Source organism: Pristis pectinata, chromosome 28 (assembly GCF_009764475.1).
Source record: "Pristis pectinata isolate sPriPec2 chromosome 28, sPriPec2.1.pri, whole genome shotgun sequence".
Classification (NCBI taxonomy): domain Eukaryota; kingdom Metazoa; phylum Chordata; class Chondrichthyes; order Rhinopristiformes; family Pristidae; genus Pristis; species Pristis pectinata.
Genome location: NC_067432.1, coordinates 27,101,949 through 27,121,158, shown reverse-complemented (window position 1 = coordinate 27,121,158; position 19,210 = coordinate 27,101,949). Strand labels below are relative to the sequence as shown.

Genomic DNA, 19,210 nt, shown 5'->3' with positions numbered 1-19,210 from the left:
ACTTTAAAGAACTTCTGTGCTCTCTTGTAATACTTCATACCATAAAATTCTTCTAACCACACTGTGTTGAGGGAAACAGTGTCTTTCCTTCACAGTTGGGATCAACATCCTGGAACATCCTACCTTACAGGACAGTGGATACACCATGAACTGCAGCAGCTCAACTTGTAGCTCAGTAGTTTCTTGTCAAGGACATCTAGGAGCTTTGTTATTGTTTCCAAGTTCAATAAATTGATGACCAACTGTTGACAATTCCTTGCTACACCCTCCCCTCTCCTCCCCAACCCCACCCCCAACACCCCCCCACACACACACAAACACGCAGATGGTGCTCAACCCTCTTGAGTTCCTCCAACTGTTTTTTTGTAACCAACCCAGGTTGAGTAAACCAAGCACAGTTCTTGCCTTTTGCTCTGTAAGTGGCACAGCAATGATCAGAAACACACACTACATGTGAGCAGACATTACTAATCTCTGTCCATTCAAATGGAACTATTTATATTATTGTGGCAAGGACATTGCTGGTTTCATTTCTGATAAATATTTATTGCAGCACATATCCAGATGTTTGGCTTCAACAGGTGTACTTGTGAAAGTGAGGTTCCCTTCAAACTTCTCTTTGAAGAGTTACGAGTCCAGTTATACAAATCAAATCAGCCAGTGTGTGTTGGAAAATAATTCAGTTTTCACCCGAATGTAGTTTCTCACTGGATATTTCAGTAAAGTTAGCAGCATAATCATCATTCCCTTCTGATCATCAGGCTAATTGCTGTCCCTCCCACCACCTTCTCGGTCAAATTTCTCCCACTTTTTTTTTTGAAGGTTTACTTTTTCCTAAATCCCATTTCATACTTTAAAATTAAAGTGTTTTAAATTATGAGAGGCATAGATAAGGTGGACGGTAACAGTCTTTTCCTCAGGGTAGGGGAGTCCAAAACTAGCGGGCATAAGTTTAGGGCAAGAGGGGAAAGATTTACAAGGGACCTGAGGGGCAACTTGTTCACGCAGAGGGTGGTGAGTATATGGAACGAGCTGCCAGAGGAAGTGGTCGAGGCAGGTACAACAGTATCATTTAAGAAGCACTTGGATTGGTACATGGAGGGGCAGGGCTTAGAGGGATATGGGCCGAACATAGGAAATTGGGACTAGCTGGGTGGGCACCGTGGTCGGAATGGACTGGTTGGGCTGAAGGGCCTGTATCCGTGCTGTATTGCTCTATGACTTCAGTTTGTTCTGCAGTACTTCACCCTTCTGATACAGGGATCTCAAACCGAAACATCAATGTGTTTCTTTCCACAGATGCTGCCCGACCTGCTGAGCCTTTCTAACATTTTCTGATTTTTAATTTCAGTACTTAACACAAGTAGTACTTGCATGTTCCCCATCTTAATGCAAGATTAACCTTCTGCCAGTTTTAAGTCAATTGGCAACACTTCTGTCTAGAGTCAGATTTTTGGAATTGGAATACTATTGTCACATGTACTGAGGTACAGTGAAAAACTTGTCTTGCATACCGTTCATACAGATCAATTCATTACGCAGTGCATTGAGGTAGTACAGGGTAAAACAATACAGAATGCAGAGAAAGTGCAGTGCAGGTAGACAATAAGGTGCAAGGTCATAACAAGGTAGATTGGGAGGTCAAGAGTCCATCAATTCTAGCACCAGACGATCACATTTTAGGCTGGCATGACATTGCAGGAATAAGGTGCATCTTCGTCATAAGCATTACCTATCACATGATGGGTATGTATCCGTATCTTTAAAGTGGACAATTCCCCCACATAAATAACCCCTATTTTTGAGATTTTGATTGGTCTCACTGCTGTTTGTGAAACACAAAAACAATTTGAACTCTGATGACAACATAAAGCACTGTTCTATGCAACATGACTCTCCATTCACAGGCTACTAAGTTGTGAATGTAACTGAATGACCTTGATCCAATCTTCACTTGAGGTATGCATATGCATATCCCAATACAAGTCATCATCAGACTGCAATCACAGAGGTGTAATCATGGCTTATTTAGCCCTTTGGAATGCATTCACAGTTCCTGCTAACCAAGTACAAATTGGGAATTAAATATGCGACCTTCCTAACCATTCATTCTTAATTACCTGAGCAATAAAGTAACAACTATTTTTGTCTTAAGAATTAGCTCTGGTAATTTATTTTAACATTTTATTCACATCATTGATAAAAAATACATTTAAATGAGTGTTATTATTCTAGTTAAAGGTTAGAGAAGATTAATAAAAAACTGCACAAGAAATCACAATTAATGCATGGGTCTAATTTCTTTTTGAATAAAGTGGAACATGTAACCAAATTGCATTTTAACTAATTTGCAGAGCATTGGCCTAGACAGTTGCAAAGGTTTAACCATAAAATGCATATTTTATCCCATGGAAATAAATACATTTAAGGAGCTGGAGGAAAAATTGGATGACGACACCACGTGAAGCAGCACTATAATTATTTTTGCTTTCATATTATTTACATTAATTTTCTTTTTGACAAAACCATTATTTTCACATACTAAAGGACGAAGAAGTTTTAGAAAGCAATAAATTGGATTCTGATCACTGAAGCAGCTGCATCAGCATATCATCTTGGTAGCACACACAGTACAATTATTCTAGTTTACAATTAATGATCTTACCATAGATTTCCCCAGTGTAGATGTGAGAGACATCATAATTCAGTACTTCACCCGACACTTCCACTTTAAAATCATCTGTGAATAAAGAGGTGTCTCGCTTCATTCTCAGGTTGAAATGCCTAATAAGAAAGCAGCAAAACAAATCAAATTAACTCAACAATATTGCCATCCCCAGAAAGTTGGCATGAAGAAATTCTCATATTATGTTAAAATCTTTACTTACAAATTAAATCAACTTATTTACTGCAGCACTGCAGAAAATGGAGCTTAAACCACCACCCATCACTCTCTAAAATGCCAATAGACTGTCACCTAATTCCATTCCAGCTTGCTTTACTAGTAAAGATATGTCTCGGATGAAATATACATGTTGTAAAATATTCATCGTGGGATCTTTAGTTAAGCACTGTTCCATTTACGTCAAGAATCAGGGTTGATGAACAAATAAACCAAAAGACATATAAAATACAGCAAAAACACACGATGCCACTGTCTACTTCCATTTTTAACCAATTTTTACCAACTTTCTTTCTCAAATTGAGTTCTGGAGACTTGCACCAGCAATCATAATTGACAGGTCTGAACAAACATGGAATTATATCACTTTCATATTGAAATATTTTAAAACCATACTAGAACCTGAACGGTAAACCTATATAGATTTTTAATATACAAATGCACAGGTATATTACAAGAAGCTTATTTCATGTAACAACACATTTGAGATAAAAATTAAACAATTTAATTACAAATTAGAACAGAAAATTAGCAAAATTTGATATTTTAAAATGTGTGCAACTCAAAAACCATTGTCCAGATTTTCATTGAAACTAACTTGAGGCTTAACCCTCTGAAGAAAACAAGAAAATAGGCACAGGAGTACCCCACTCGGCCCTCAAGCCTGCTCTGCCATTCAATATAATCATGGCTGTTCTACACTGGCCTAAACTCTTCTTTGCCAGATCCCCATAATCCTCAATCTGTCAAATAGTTTATCTACCTCCACCTCAAATATATCCAATGATTGAGCCTCCATCATCCTCGGGGCAGAGAATTTGAGATTTTCCACCCTCCAAAATAAGTTTCTGCACATCTCAATATTAAATGACCAGCCCCTTATTTTGTAGGCATGTCCCCTTGTTCGTGACTCTCCCGTGAATGGAAATAGGACAAATATGACAGCCCTCGGTGGATGACAGCAAAGAGGAAATCCACACCAGAGGCTGAAGCGATGCAGAATATTAGGTCATTGGTAAACAATAATCACTCCTGCATTCCCATCCAAGTTTCATTCCCACATCCTCTGCTCCACATAGAGGATGAATCCAGATCAATTACCATCTGTAATATCTATTAGTTAACACGTCGAGTCAGAAGGCAAGCTGCTGTTCTATGACACAGACAATGGGTGGCACGGTAGCGCAGCAGTTAGCACAACGCAATTACAGCACCAGCGGTCGGGTTCGATTCCTGCTGCTGTACGTAAGGAGTTTGTACCTTCTCCCTGTGACTGTGGGGGTTTCCTCCGGGTGCTCCGGTTCCCCCCCCCACATTCCAAAGACGTACAGGTTAGCAGGTTAACACGGGTGTAATTGGGTGGCGCGGGCTCGTTGGGCCAGAAGGGCCTGTCACTGTGCTGCATAGATAAAGTTTTAATTTGACAATCTCACATAACCAGCCTTTCCAGGTTATATCAGAACTGAGAAGAGAGACTGCAGATGTTGGAATCTGGAGCATAAAACAATCTGCTGGAGGAACTCAGTGGTTTGAACAGGGTGGGGAGGGAGAGGGGGAGGGTAGGAATTGTTGATGTTCATCGAAATCCTTTGTCAGGACTGAGTGGAGTGGGAAGATAGCCAAAATAGGGGGAGTGGGGGAGTGGTGGGACAGGAGGCCAGTGAGTGTTTGTTAGATCGAGGAAGGGCAAAGGATGACGGGCAGATTGAGCCAAGGAGGGTGGGGAGGGTGGGGAGTGGGCAAGACAGACAGGTGGAGGAGGCAGACAGAAAAAGCCAGGTTTTTGGTGGGGGGGGGGGGGGGTGGGGGGTGGTGCGGGTGAGGGGGGTGTAGGTGGAGACCTGCCTCCATTTGCCCCTCCTTGGTCCACCAATCACCACTAGTCCCTGTCTCACCACTCCTCTTCATTGTACTGGCCATTTGCCCCCCTCCACTCAGTCCTGATGCAGGGTTTCAACCCAAAACATTGACAATTCCTTCCTTGCTCCTCACTCCCCATATCCCTCCCCAACAGATGCTGCTCGACCCAGCAAGTTCCCCCAGTGGATTGTTTGTTATATCAGAACGGAACTGCTGAATACCTCCAGCATTCTCTTATTTCAGATTTGCAGTAACTGGGGTGTTTTGTATCTTGATGTTCCACTGCTTTCTTTTCTCTCACTTATCCATGTGCATTTTTTATTCAAATCTCCTTTCAGCACATCAAAAATGATTAATAAACCTTCTCTGAAACTGTAAATGTGTTTGATTTCTGTCTTTTCCTAGTTCTGATAAAATATCATCCACATAGATGCTTGAAATAGCACCACTGGATCCTTCACATTAATCTAAAGGGTGGATATTTCTCTCAAACCCAGGGTTAATGTACAACCTTTTCATTTACAGGAACCATTTCTGCACACGTCAGGGTGATTCATTTTGAGGTGTATATTTACAAATAGCATTTAATCTAAGTTAAATAGTTACCAGTTTACTAAGGCAAAAAATATGCAACAACAGTTATTAACAGCTGTAGTGCTTCAAGACCAAACTAACGAAAAGCTTTCAAAGGAAGTTTAGGTTACTTGGTCTCAACTTGTCCAAAACGTGAACAATTCTACTCTTATGTGGCTGCTGATGTAAGCATTTTCCTTCAATCCTTCTTGCCAACACATGGTTTAGGAGCTACATAATAATCAGGTTCTAATGAGCACATAAAAATGTGAAAACAACTTCCTACTTAAGCACGTTGATTTTATATCCCTTTTACTATCAGTAGTTCAGCATTAAAGTGGTATTTTCTGTTTAAAAAGATTTGGCTTTAATGCAAAATAGTCAAAATACATATTTTACAAACATTTGAGTTCTTGCCAGTTCAGAACAAGGAAGTTTGAAAGCCAGCTTGTGCTGATTGATTCCAGTTTGAGTTCACAATCTGGTGAAATGGTGGAGGCAGCTTGCTTAGATCTGGTGTCAGGGATCTGTGAAGGCTAAATATGCAGGCAGTAGATGGCTAGAAAGTGAAGATCAATGTTCCCCTTACCGGTAGCTAAATCACTGCCCTCTCTAATTGGTTGCCGGTTTAACAAAGACCAGGCTTCTTGCTAGGTCTGCAATTTCAGAAAAAAGCCAAACATCATTTATTCTACTTGTGATACATCTCAAAGTACATCCTTTAACCTTCTTATTAGGGTGCAAAGGTACTGTGTTCAAGTTCCAGTTTCAAGTGAAACACCACAGTTAGGTACAGGACTGACAGAATCCAATGCTATGAGACAGCCAACTTTTGGATCAGACATCAAGGCTCCAAATATTAGTGGATATATCAGATCCCACATCAGTACAGGAATATTAGAAAGGAGATCTGGCAGTGTCACGGCCATTATTACATTTCTCAAGTCTACACAAGTTCTCATTACTGTTTATGGATTCTTACGATATTTGACTGCGTAACTGCTTTCAAATTATAATTGCTGCTAAATAGCTACAAGGCTTTTAGGAGTTACTCCATCCACACTAAAGGGACTGTACAGAGATTTCTTTGACAGAGTCTCCCATGAATCAATCCTAAAATGCTGCACTAGAATTCACTCCCATCTGTTCTTCCAAGTCCCACATGCAAAAAAAAAGTCTGTCATATCCCAAACAGTAATTCCACATTTCCCAATGGAACTAGTTCTAAATTACTTTGTTTTGAGCTTTTTCCTGAGCGTTTGTTTCTATTACTGGTGTCAAGGAGGAAATGGAATAGATTTTCTTAATTGTTTGTGAATGAAGACAGCCTTTCAAGAAGAAATTTTGATAGTTGGTCTAGTCCCAGTAATACATTAATTTGGCTATTTTTTGTACAGTCATACTTACTGTTCTAACCAGTTTCCCCCAACAAAATCACTGCTGTTAATATTCAAGATCCACATGAGACGGGAAGACAAAGCTGAGAGATACAAAACATCAGTTCCATCACTAACAGGGAGTCTATGAAACATTAAAATTAAAGCTTTGTTATGTTTTCAGATATATTATTACTTTGGGTTACATCATTTTAGATTCTAAGTTGTTAATTTTCATTTTATCTGTAAAAATTGTTGCAATGCCTTTAATTTTCATTACTCATTAATGACTTCTTACAAGAATTTAATAAAATTGAACTTTTAACTAGACAGCTCTCTGAGTAACCATAAAGTTCATTAACAAAAAGCATATGCCAACTGCAAATAGCCAATGCATTAGCAATTAAATTTTAAAGTCTGCCTCTTCAAAAATTAAGTTTAAAATTAGAAAACAGACTCATTAAATCAGAGGGCCCCCTGAGTAATGATTTGCCAACTATTTTGAAAAGATCATTCAGTATTTGTCAAGCATTTTGAAAAGATCAGTATTTTTTTATTTAATAGACACTGGTAATAGCCTCTTAAAACTTATGGCTCTCATCTCAAAGCTTATTCAGCAAAGCATTTCCAATAAATTGGAGAAAAAAATTAACAGCCATATGATCATATTTTGCTAATGTACTTTCTTTCATTACAACCTCAAACTTCCTTGACCATAACTAATGATATGTGACAAATCAATAACAAAACCATATTTTATCCAACTATCTGAATCTCAAGACTCCAGAAAGTTATTCCGGTGCTTTCCCCACAAACCTTCCCCCATCCACCCATACCAGTTCTAATCTACATTGAAAGAAACATTCATAATAGTCAGATTCTAATAAATCATATTACTGTTAGTGTTTTTAAACAGCACAGAAAATTTGAAAGAAAAACAATTGAAGTTACTGCTGGTGTCCAGGCTGCCTGTGGAATCTCTCATGTTCCTTTTCCTCGTCCTCAGGTTAGAAAAGTTCTTCAGACCATGCTTACAATTCACAGCAGCCTTTCAGCCACCTCTCATCTGAGGGCGTGCTTTGGGCAGTAGGATCAGTATCCATGTTAAAAACCTACAGCGCAATTCTGATTAAAGAGAGCCACATTTTGAAGAATTACTAAAATGCATCTATTACTGTCACAGTGCCAGGCAATGAGTTGAAGGCAGGGTATGACTTAAGGGAAAGAGAATTTAGAGATAGTTCTTAAACAATACAGGTTTTGGCACAGATTAGGCCACGACATGAACTAAATTAATCAAGCTTCAGGTAGGGTTCAATATTTACTTGCTGTGAAATAAATCTTCTTGAGTGGACAGTTTTATATTGCATTTCATAAGAATACTTACACACCTACACAAAATGTAGATCTCTCAACTTGCCCACCACCTATAGCACTGCAGCACCCAAACAATTTCTAAGATATTCTCCATTTAATCAGAAGACCATACCAGAAGCTTCAGTGCTGTCTGATCTCAGGCCAGATTGTACTCAATCCAGCTCACCACTTGAGCCAGCTGCCTCTGATATTCCTGCAGCTGCATCTCATTCTTGGAGCCATACAGGCTGAGCATTTGTGATCAACAACTAGGACAGAGGTGGAGGCTCTGACCCTGAACCACTTCACTAGCCTCTTAGCAGCAAGCTGCTGTCAAAGGCCATCAAATTACTTCTAAATGTCAATGATCAGAGACCTTAAAAATAGAAAAACAATTTAAATAATTAATTTGAAAATGAACAAGAAGTTTCAAAGAGAATGAAATGACAAACATTTAAGTAAAATGAAGGAGAAAAAGACAAACCATTTGGAATTTCAATTAAGGTCAGAACTACATTCAAATGAATGAGGTCATGCTCCGTATGCCAGACGTGGCTAGTATAAGGCTTAAGAGGATGAACTCCAAGTGCACCTGGCCCCATTGCTCTGGATATCTGTGTGCTATCTATCCCTGGACATAGTGCAGAGTCCAACGCTGAATGAAAAGTCAGCAGCACTAGCTTCTGACCTCCAGCTTGCTCCTAACTTCCATGTTGCAATGCAAACATAGGTGCAGAAGTCAGGAACAAGCCAACTTATGCACTGCAGGCAAGCATCTTAGTAAGGGAAGTTTATAAAATAGACTAATAATAGACAATTTACATCCAATACAGGCGAAATAAAAAGTACGAAGTTTCAAACATGTAGCCATAACAGTGAATTTAAAAGAATTTTTGAAATTACCCAACATTTTACAATCAACTGGTCAGATCACAGTTTGAATGCTGTGCATGGCTATTTCTATCTACTACACCCAAAAGGAAACACTCATGGAATGAACAAAGTCCAAAGATCAGGAATGATTCCAAGTTATACAGGAGAGCAATGTTATGTACCAAAGCTTTGCAGAAGTTTTAAGTTATTTGGAATGAGTTACATTACATGGGTTAAAGATGAATCCTGTGAGAATAAGCTGCTAGAGATACAAAGTGTAGAAGGACAAGCGATAACAGCTATGATCTGGAACTCCGTACCCCTGGAGCTTATGCACACAGTCATTGAAGATCCCCCACCCGCAAGTCCAAGGAAAACCGTGTGCAGCACTACGATGAAAGAGTGGGAAATGGGTCTGATGGAATTGCTCCACCAGGTGCCAGCACAGACTTGGTGGACTGAATGGCCACCTCCTGGGTTGTCACAATTCTAACAATACCAAGGCAGGCATCTTGGGGGGAAAACATAGGCCAAAACCAGGCTTCCTGGTACACAGAACTGTGGTACTTGCACAAACAGCTCATTGTCAGGCTTGCAAGCCTTCAGTGACAAGGCCATATGAATCATAGTTCCAGGAAAAAGCAAACATTGCTTACATGGGTGGCAAATACTACCAGATCTCCATTTCCTCTCTTCCACCCATAAATAACTAAAAACTAAATACAGATATCCAGGCAATTCCCCAAGAGGATTAGATGAGAAAGAAAAAAGGGCAACAGGTCAATAAATTAATGACATTATTCCAACATTCATTGCTAAAGACAAACAAAATACAAATAACGGATTACTTACTCTGGATTAATGGGCGTGGCCACTGTCAAAGACAGTGAAGAATAGAAATTGGTAAAAATAAAGCAAAGCATTCTCTGTGAGAATAGAAAAGCAGCAGCTGTAACACACCCAACTATAGTTAAGAACCAAAATGACGCCTTCTGGAAGGTGGCTGCAAAAAGATGCAGGAGCTTAGTCATTTTGGCTCACAGGAAATATCATCAGGTCCTAATGACAAATGTCAGTGCGTATCCCCTCGACCCATATTAAATGATAACATGACTTCTGTGCAGACATCGATTATCACTGATTTACAGACTTTTACACAAAACACAAAAATGGGAAACAAACACAATGTACCAGATCACAGCATTGAGACCCCCTCCCATATTTTTGAATAACTTGCACTCTGAACATTACATTGTCAACCATTAAGACCAAATAAGATCCTTAATTTAAAAAAAGCAAATTTAAAATTAGAAAATCAATAAGAGTGAAATTTTCAAGACCATAAAACCAAGGATATTATCTCTAGCATTAGAATGAGACACGTTGGACCAATGAAAAAAAACAATGCGACAAATCTTCCCAAAATTTATATTTATTCTTACTAAATCTCTTCACTTGCTGAATATGTTGAACCAAATTAAAAGGATTAAAATACAAAATGTGATGCTATAAAAATGAAGATTGTGTTTAGAAATTAAATTAGGCCAAGGCTCATTAGATGTCAGTTCTTTCTCTGGAATGTTTTATAGATCACATATGGAACATCATAACATAATCATTGAGATGAGTACCCTGAGTTGTGCATTTTGATGAATACCATTATATAGTGAAACTGCGTCACAAAATATTGAACCATGGCATAGTGAAGTGCCTCATTTTTAACAATGCAAACCAAAATTTTATTCTGTTTTCTGTAAACTTAAGGTTAACAACTTATCTTTATTAATATGAATAAAGCTGCTATATTGCCAATTGTAGTCTAGTTTCCACAAACATAACTTGCCTGGTGAAAAAAAATTGTGACAATGTCCCTTGCATTGTCATCTTTCCATTCATATTTCATTCTTAACTACACTAATTATGTCAAGTCCTGCCAGCATCACACAATGCATTGGGAAATACAGCAGATGCCCCAAGATGAGACATGACACTATAATTGGGTCTTCTGTTTAAAGAGGCTCAAGTTTCTGCTGTCGACTTGAGCGACAGACTGGAAGGCATGAGGAGTCTTGGCTTCCAGTGTCTTCCCAAGATCTTGCAAGATCTGACAGCTGTCTCGGTGCCAGCCATCACTCTGATGATTCAGGCTACATAAAATTAATATAGTGGAAGAGCAGCTGGTGTGGATGTTGTTGTTGCCACCTATCCAGGCCAAAACATTGGCCAAGCTCCAGGCCATTCACAGCAAATTGCACAAGGCAGGAGGAGTGACTGACCAAACACCCAAAGTTATCCACCTATCACCTTTCCAGCTCACCCCGATCTTCTGGTCCAGAGTTTAAATAAAACAACAAACAGGAACTTTTGGTGGAAGGATAAGACAACAGGAGACAACTCAATCAACTCGAGTACTTAAATGGAAATTAATTTCTACCACTTCTGTTTCTTTGAAGGTGGCCAAAAGATTCTAACTTTCCCTCTTGCTCAATGAAAACCTGGCTTTGAAGAATCATTGTTGCCAAATAATAAATGTTTGATTCAAAAGAAACAAGCTTAATTTCTCCTCCCCCCACACAAGATTTAACTCAGATTTCCAGCTTTAAACATTTTAAACTTGATGATGGAATTTCATGACGGAATTTTTCTGCTCCAAAATACTGATAACTAGGCATTAAAAAACAATGTTAAGGTGTTAAAGTTCATGTAACAATGTGTTGATAAATCTGTGTAATTTAGAATTTGCACATTTGTACTTGAAACCTTTTGCACTTAGCCATCATTGAAATAACTGCCAGTATGAAGGCAAAAGATAAGGCACAAATTTAACCTTCAAATCATCAAAAAAAATTCCATCTTTCTAGTTAGCAAAGGTCAAGGATTTAGGAATTCTTGAAGTTTTCTTGGGGTTTCTGTGATCCTTTTATAGATGATTCAGTTTAGTTCCTGGCTGGTGATCCCCAGACGATTGCCATTTGGGGAATTCATCAATTGTTAAAGAAATGATCACAGCTGTGAGAAAGGATACATCAGAAGGATCATCAATTGAGACCAAAAGGATCGAAGAACAAAAAAAAAGCATTCATTCTACTGGGAGGGCACGGAGGACATCTGTAATTTCTGACACAGAAGTACTAGGGCTGTAATTGGGGGAGATTTGTACCATCAGAACATTAACTGGGATACAGTCAGTTTTAAAAAGCAGAGGGCACAGAATTCCTAAACATATTCAGGAGAACTTCAACAGTATGTGACAAACACAACAAGGTTGGGCAGGGGGGGAATGAAATTCTGGATTTAGTTTTAAGGAAATGAAATTGGGCAGGTGGAAGCATCATCAATGGGACAGCATTTTAGTGGCAGTGACCATAATAGTTATATTTATCAAGGTTAAAAGGACAAGATAAAGTAAGAATACAGAATATAACCGGGGCAAAGCCAATTTTGTTAGACTGAGAACTGCACTGCAAACTACTGCTCGAAAGTAGAATATGTCTTGGAACATTACACATATGAAGGAGATGTAACGCGCTCATGGTAAAATACTCTCACAGAGAAAAAAAGGGAGAGGCTATCAAATCCAGAGCCTACTCTATGTCCAGGCACATAGAAGGTAGGGGTACCTCAAAAAAAAATGGAAGCCTTACATCTGTCAACAAGAGATTATTAAACAGGTAGCATGGAGGGGTACAGAAAGTGTAGGTGAAACTAAGGGAAAGTAGTAAAGTAGAAGGGAAAAGAAAAAAAAAATCGGCAAGTAACATCAAAGAAAATCCAAAAGTGTTCTGTGAGCACACGTAGACAGCAAGAGGATAACTGAGCAAAGTGTAGATCCTTTTAGGGACCAAGAAAATACCTGTATGTGCAGGTGTGGGATATGGGTAAGATACTACATGAATATTTTGTAACTACCTTCTCAAACGACAAGAAGATGGCAACATCATAGTAAGGGGGACGAGGTACAGTATTGGATGGGATAAACATAGTCAAATGGGAGGTAGTGGGGGGAGGTTATCACCTTTGAAAATAGACAACTTATCAGACTCAGATAACATCCAATGCTCCTCCGGAAATTTTTCATTTATGTTTTTCTTGTAAATGTTGTGTATCTGGTGCTATGAGCTTGTAATGCTGCTGCAATTAAGTTTTTCATTGCACCTGTGCATACATGTACTTGTGCATATGACAATCAACTCAGATAGTCAGCATGGAATTAAATTGAGAGCTAGAAATGACCTCTCCTGAATTCTTTGAGGAGGTAACAAGGCAGATCAACTTAAAAAAAAGTACATTTGATAACATCTATGGATCTTACAGCTTTTGATAAGGTCCCATACAGCAGGCATGTGGTAAACAATGTGGGATCCATGGGGAAAGTGGCAAACGGAAGTTCAAAATTAGCTCAGTGGCACAGTAACGATCAATAGATGTTTGTGTGATTGAAAGCCTGTTATGGGAGAGGATCAACCGAGTCAGTACTTGGTCTGTTACATTTTCCCGCTTTATATTAAATAAATTTAGACTTTTTTTTAAGATCAAGGCAGTGCTGGAAAATCCAGGATTTCTTTCATCTCCTTACTTGCCTTCCAGAATTGTTGCAGTTCTGGCAAAGTACACCCACAAACCAATTCCAAGATTTAGACCGGGCAATCATGAAGCGCACAGCATGACCCACATGCTCCCCACCACCCTCCCCGACCAAGTCAGGATAATGTGCAACTTGGCGGGAAAATGCAGCTGATGTGCCAGGTGCCCAAGAGTTTGTCTTTCTTGGTGGCTGGGTGTTTCATTGCAAGTAGGAAAACTTCATATTATTGAAAGATATGGATGGTCTGGCAGTTTGCATAGACAAGTCGTAAAAAGAATTTAATCCACAAGTGTGAAATAGTGCATTTTTGAAGAGATGCTACAAAGCAGGGGAATATACACTAAGTGGGAGGATATTGAGTGGTATAAGTGAACAGAGCAAGCATGGATTGTATATCCATTAGATCCTTAAAGATAGCAGACAGGTCGATACGATAGTTGAAAAAGGTAAACAGAATCTTTCCCTTTATCATACAATGCATAGAATGCACAAGTAGAAGGGTGACACTAGAACGCAAAGAGCAGTTGAGCCACAGCTTGAGTACTGGATTCAGTTCTGGTCACGTTACAGGAAAAATGCAATTACACTGGAGGGGTCGCAGAGGAGAGTTACGACAGGACTGGAAAACTTATGAGGAAAAGCACATGTTGTTTTCTTTGGAACAGAGGAGGCTGCAGAGGCAGCTTCATTGAAATGTTCAAAAAAAAGTTAAAGGGGCCTAAAAGAATCCATTTCACTTAGCAAAGGAGTCAAACGCAAGGGGACATGGAGTTCAAAAAATTGGTAAAAGGATGAGAGGGAAGAGATGAGGAAATATTGTTTCCATCCAGATGGCGGTAAGGGTCTAGAACTTAGTCCCCAAAGGGGCAGTGGATTCAGAAACCCTAACATTTAAGTATTTTACCACATGTATATCTTAAGAGCTGTGACCAAGGGGCTATGGGATCTGGTACTGGAAGCTGGGTTTATGTCGGGTAGCTCTTTCGTCCCCTGCCACCCCCTCTCCTTCCACAAACTGACAGACATATGGGTCAAGTGGTCTCCTGTAAAATCTGCCACAATTCTAGGGTAGCATCGTTCAACACACAGGTGGATGACTTTATATGCTGGAGATGGGATATTACTCCAACTTTGCCACAATGGTCCAGAAAGAGGCAACATGTTCCCATTACTGATGACTTTCCCCTCCTTCCCTTTTATATACTAGTCAGTAAAAGCAAAACAGCTTTCTAGTTTGGCTCAGTTTTGGCTCATCAGAAAAACTGTAGTGATTGGTGTGTTAATATCTTGGACAAAGAGACGAATTTCTGGAAGACAGAAGGCAAGAGGGATCTCAACAGCATGGCTTCCTCTGTTGGTTGGGGACTGGTATATTAACCACCAATCCATAAATCCAAATATAATTTGTAGCTTTGTTGCAGCAGAAAGTGACCATGAACATACTACTATTCGATGTTCAATGGTTCTGCTATTGTTCCAGAGAGATGGTACTCTGACATACCTCAGCACTTCACTGTTAATGTGATGAAAAAATGGTTGATTTCTCATTGCTTTATAAAAAGCAATTCTTAAGACAAAGATCAAGTTGACAATAAAGGGACCCTGGATTCTTATTTTATACAACTGGCTTATCACTTGTTATTCTTAATAGTACAATGCCAAGTTTGGTTCTCTACATTAGGAGGCATGAGAAGAAGTGGGGGGGTGTGTAAGTGCAGGGTTTAAAAGGATCAGACTGAAACAAAGGCTTTAACCATCAAACAAAAGCTTTCAGAAATAAAAGCAAAGGCTCTGAGAAAAGGCAAAGCTGACAAGTGATTTAGAATGTGCAACTCACTGTGGAGAAAGTGGACTAGCTGTGAAGATTAGCATACATGTACTAATGGGGCACCTAGACCAACACGAGGGAGAAAGGAATTGAAGGTTATGTTGATAGATGAACAGGTGTGGACCAGCTGAGCCAAGTGACCCAATTCCATTAAGCTGCTGTAATTGCATGGCATGTGTGCCATTAACATTTCTTGCCACTCAACCCAAGCGATTGTGTCCACATTTCATTTAAGGCTGCAATGAGGATTTGTCCTGGTGGAACCCAGGATATTGACAGCTGGGTTAATAGAGCTCAAGTACCACCGAACAGCACTGCCTAGGGGAGATATTCCATCACAATTTCTGACGGAGTAGACTGATGGGATGATAAGGAAATGGATAGGATTTTTACTACTGTTTTGTGCAGGAGGACATAACTGGTAAATTTTCCACATTGGCAGGTAGATGGATGTTAGCTGCACTGGAACAGTTTGGTTTGAGGTGTGGCCATTTCTAGAGCACAAGTGTTCAACTCAGCTTGGTCTCTATGCCAGGGTTCTTTGCTGCATCTAGTGCAGTCAGCCATCTCTTAATGAAGTGAATAAAGACGGCTAAAAAGAAAATTACTTTTGTAGAACCTGGTTAAAGTAATTATCGTTCCATACATTATTTTACAAGGTTGTATCTTCCTCAATTAAATCAGCTTTCACGTAATATGTAACTTAAGAAATTAAGCTTAAGGTTGCTTTACAATTCCTTTAGAATGTTCTCTGTAAACCTTGGTGTTTCTAATGCACTGGTGTGGTAATGCAGAAATTACTGTGTTACTGGTTCTAAAAATAACTAAACTGCATACTAACATTGGTTTTCTTAAAGCAGTTTAAGAGTTAAAACAAGGACAAGACTAAAGTTATGCCAGAAGGATAAAATCATGCCTTGACAGAGAAAACACCCAGATTTACGTCGTACCTTTCATGACCTCTGGAGTTTTATCGAGCCCAATGAAATGCTTCAAGTTTAGTCACAGCTTTAATGCAGCCAATTTGGAAAAACAAATTCCCACAAACAACAATTTGATAATAGCAATGTTAAGCAGCCTGGATGAGGCACTAATATTGGCTAGGGCACCATAGCTAACTCCCATGCTGTTTAAAACTGCTGTTTAAGAAGGGAGGGAGGCAAAAGATAGGAAATTATAGGCCAGACAGCCTCTCAGTGATTGTAAGACCATTACTAAGGATGAATTTTTGAAGTACATGGAAGTATATGATAAAACAGGACTAAGTCAGCATGGTTTCATTAAGGGGAGATCTTGCCTGGCAAATCTGTTAGCATTCTTTGAGGAAGTTACAAACAGGTTGGACAAAGGAGTCAGTGGATGTCATTTACTTGGATTTTCAGAAGGCCTTTGACAAGGTGCTGCACACAAGGCTACTAAACAAGATCCCATGGTGTTTGAGGCAGGATACTGGCATGGATAGAAGACTGGCTGACTGGCAGAAGTCAGAGTAGACATAAAGGGGTCCTTTTCAGGATGGTTGCCAGTGACTAGTGGAGTTCCCCAGGTGTCCCTGTTGGGACCACAACTTTTCACTTTATACACTAATGATCTAGATGAAGGAACTGATGGCATTTGGCCAAGTTTGCCTGAGCTGGTGAGTTTCGCTTGCAGAGTCGGGAGTGAGATTTGGAGAGGGATGCTTGAAAAGAGGCGAGTCTCTGTGTCAGAGCTGGTGAGTTTCACCTTGCAAGAGTCTAAATGAGGCACATTTGCAAATTGTTATCTGCTGATTGGCTTATCAACAGCAGCAAATAAAGGCAAGGTAAATATAAGTGGAGTGGCCATTTTGTGAGTGGCTATTGTTGGAGTGGGGAGCTGAGGCTTTGGTTCAAGAGGCTCCAGTGAGAAGAGGCAAAGGTAAGGCTCTGGTAAGTTCCTTTCTTTGATTTGGTGTTCCCTGTAGTGCAGAGTAGTGAGAATGGCTCCAGGGTCACTGGTGTGTTCAGCTTGTGAGATGTGAGAGTTCTGGGAGACTTCCAGTCTCCCTGATAACACCACCTGTGCAAGGTGCATCCAGCTGCAGCTTCTTACAGACTGTGTTAGGGAACTGGAGCTGCAGCTGGATGACCTTTGGCTCCTACAGGATACTGAGAAGCAAATAGACAAAAGTTGCAGGGAGGCAGTCACTCCAAGGCTTCAGGAGGCAGGTAGCTGGGTGACTGTCAGGAGAAGAATGGAGAATAGGCAGAGTACCCTTGTTCCCCTCAATAACAGATATACTGCTTTGGATACTGTTGGGGGGGAAAATGGCCTGTTGTGAGTGAGAAAACAGATTCAATGGGTCTCAAAAGCAAGGACACTGAATGCAGTCTGGCAGTAAATGATTTTATTTACAAAAGCCAAGTGTGGGAAAATGGCAACGGGAATAACACAGTTTATAGTGAGTGGAGGGAAAATCACACTGGGGATAAAATACACACACAACGAACTAGGTACAGACAATCAAGGAAAAGCAATATGATACCTGCCACCCCTTAACTCAGTGCAGGCACAGCTCTATGCTACTAGGAACACTAACTAAAACGCTCCCAACCCTTTAACAGTGCACACCTCACCAATGATTTCTCCAGCGCTGTTCCATGGTACTCTGCCTGGAGTGAAGCAGGGTGATCCCTTGAAGATGACAAAAGAGAGCAGGCCGAGCACATGTTTATTGCCCTGGAGGGTCCAGCCCAGGTATTTACAGGGGGCCAATGGCTCAGTCCCAGCAAGGACTAATCAATTACAAAGGCCAATGGTCCAAGGCCAAGTACAAAGGTACTTAAAAGGGGCCAATGGTCAGGTGTGTGCTGATAGGTGGGGTGGGGCCAAACCTTGATAGGCAGTGGCATATCTTCCAACCAGGTAGTGGGCAGTGTTGTTATGTGACAGCCACAACCCTCCAGAATACAACTACCAGAGGAAAGCTGCAGTGACAGGTCTCTGGCACTGAGCCTGGTTGTGTGGTACAGAATGGAGGGGAGGGGAGGGGAGGGGGGGGGGGGTAATAAAAAAGAGCAGTAGGGGATTCCATAGTAAGGGGGGCAGACAGGAGATTCTGGGGACATGGAGATTCCCAGATGGTATGTTGCCTCCCTGGTGCCAAGGTCAGGGACATCTTGGATCGGATCCACAGCATTCTGAAGGGGGAGGGTGAACCGCCAGAGGTGGTGGTACATATTGGTACCAATGACATAGGTAGGAAAAGAGATGAGGTCCTGAAGAGGGAATATAGGGAGTTAGGTAGGAAGCTGAAAAGCAGGACCTCCAGGGTAGTAATCTCTGGATTGCTGCCTGTATCATGTGCCAGTGAGGGTAAGAATAGGATGATTTGGAAGATGAATGTGTGGCTGAGAAATTGGTGCAGGGGGCAGGGTTTCAGATTTGTGGATCATGGGGATCTCTTCTGGGGAAGGTATGACCTGTACAAAAGAGATGGGTTACACCTGAACAGGAGGGGGACCAATATTCTTGCAGGCAGGTTTGCTAGAACTGTTGGGGAGGGTTTAAACTAGTTTGGCAGGGGTTGGGAACCAGAGTTACAGGTCAGAGCTTGGTTTATTTACTGTACAAATAGATGCAGTGTAGAAAGACTAAGGATAGGCAGTTGAAAGGGCAAAATAGCAGTCAGTTGGATGGGCTGAAGTGTGTCTACTTTAATGCAAGTAGTATCAGGGACAAGGGTGATGACCTTAGATCATGGGTAAGTACATGGAACTATGATGTGGTGGCCATTACAGAAACTTGGCTGTCACAAGGGCAGGAATGGCTGCTGGGGTTTGCATATTCTGGGGTTTAGACGTTTCAAAAAGGGATGGGGATGGAGGTAAAAGGTG

The 19,210-nt window shown here is 40.5% G+C and overlaps 1 protein-coding gene across 1 annotated transcript in view; it reads right to left on the bottom strand.

Moving 5' to 3' along the window:
* The window catches only part of adam10a (ADAM metallopeptidase domain 10a), a 106,093-nt gene that overhangs the window by 51,774 nt on the left and 35,109 nt on the right, over window positions 1–19,210 (bottom strand). Inside the window, exon 3 of the mRNA XM_052040526.1 lies at window positions 2,666–2,784. Within this exon, the coding sequence (XP_051896486.1) occupies window positions 2,666–2,784 (119 nt within the window). The remainder of the gene's footprint in view (window positions 1–2,665; window positions 2,785–19,210) is intronic.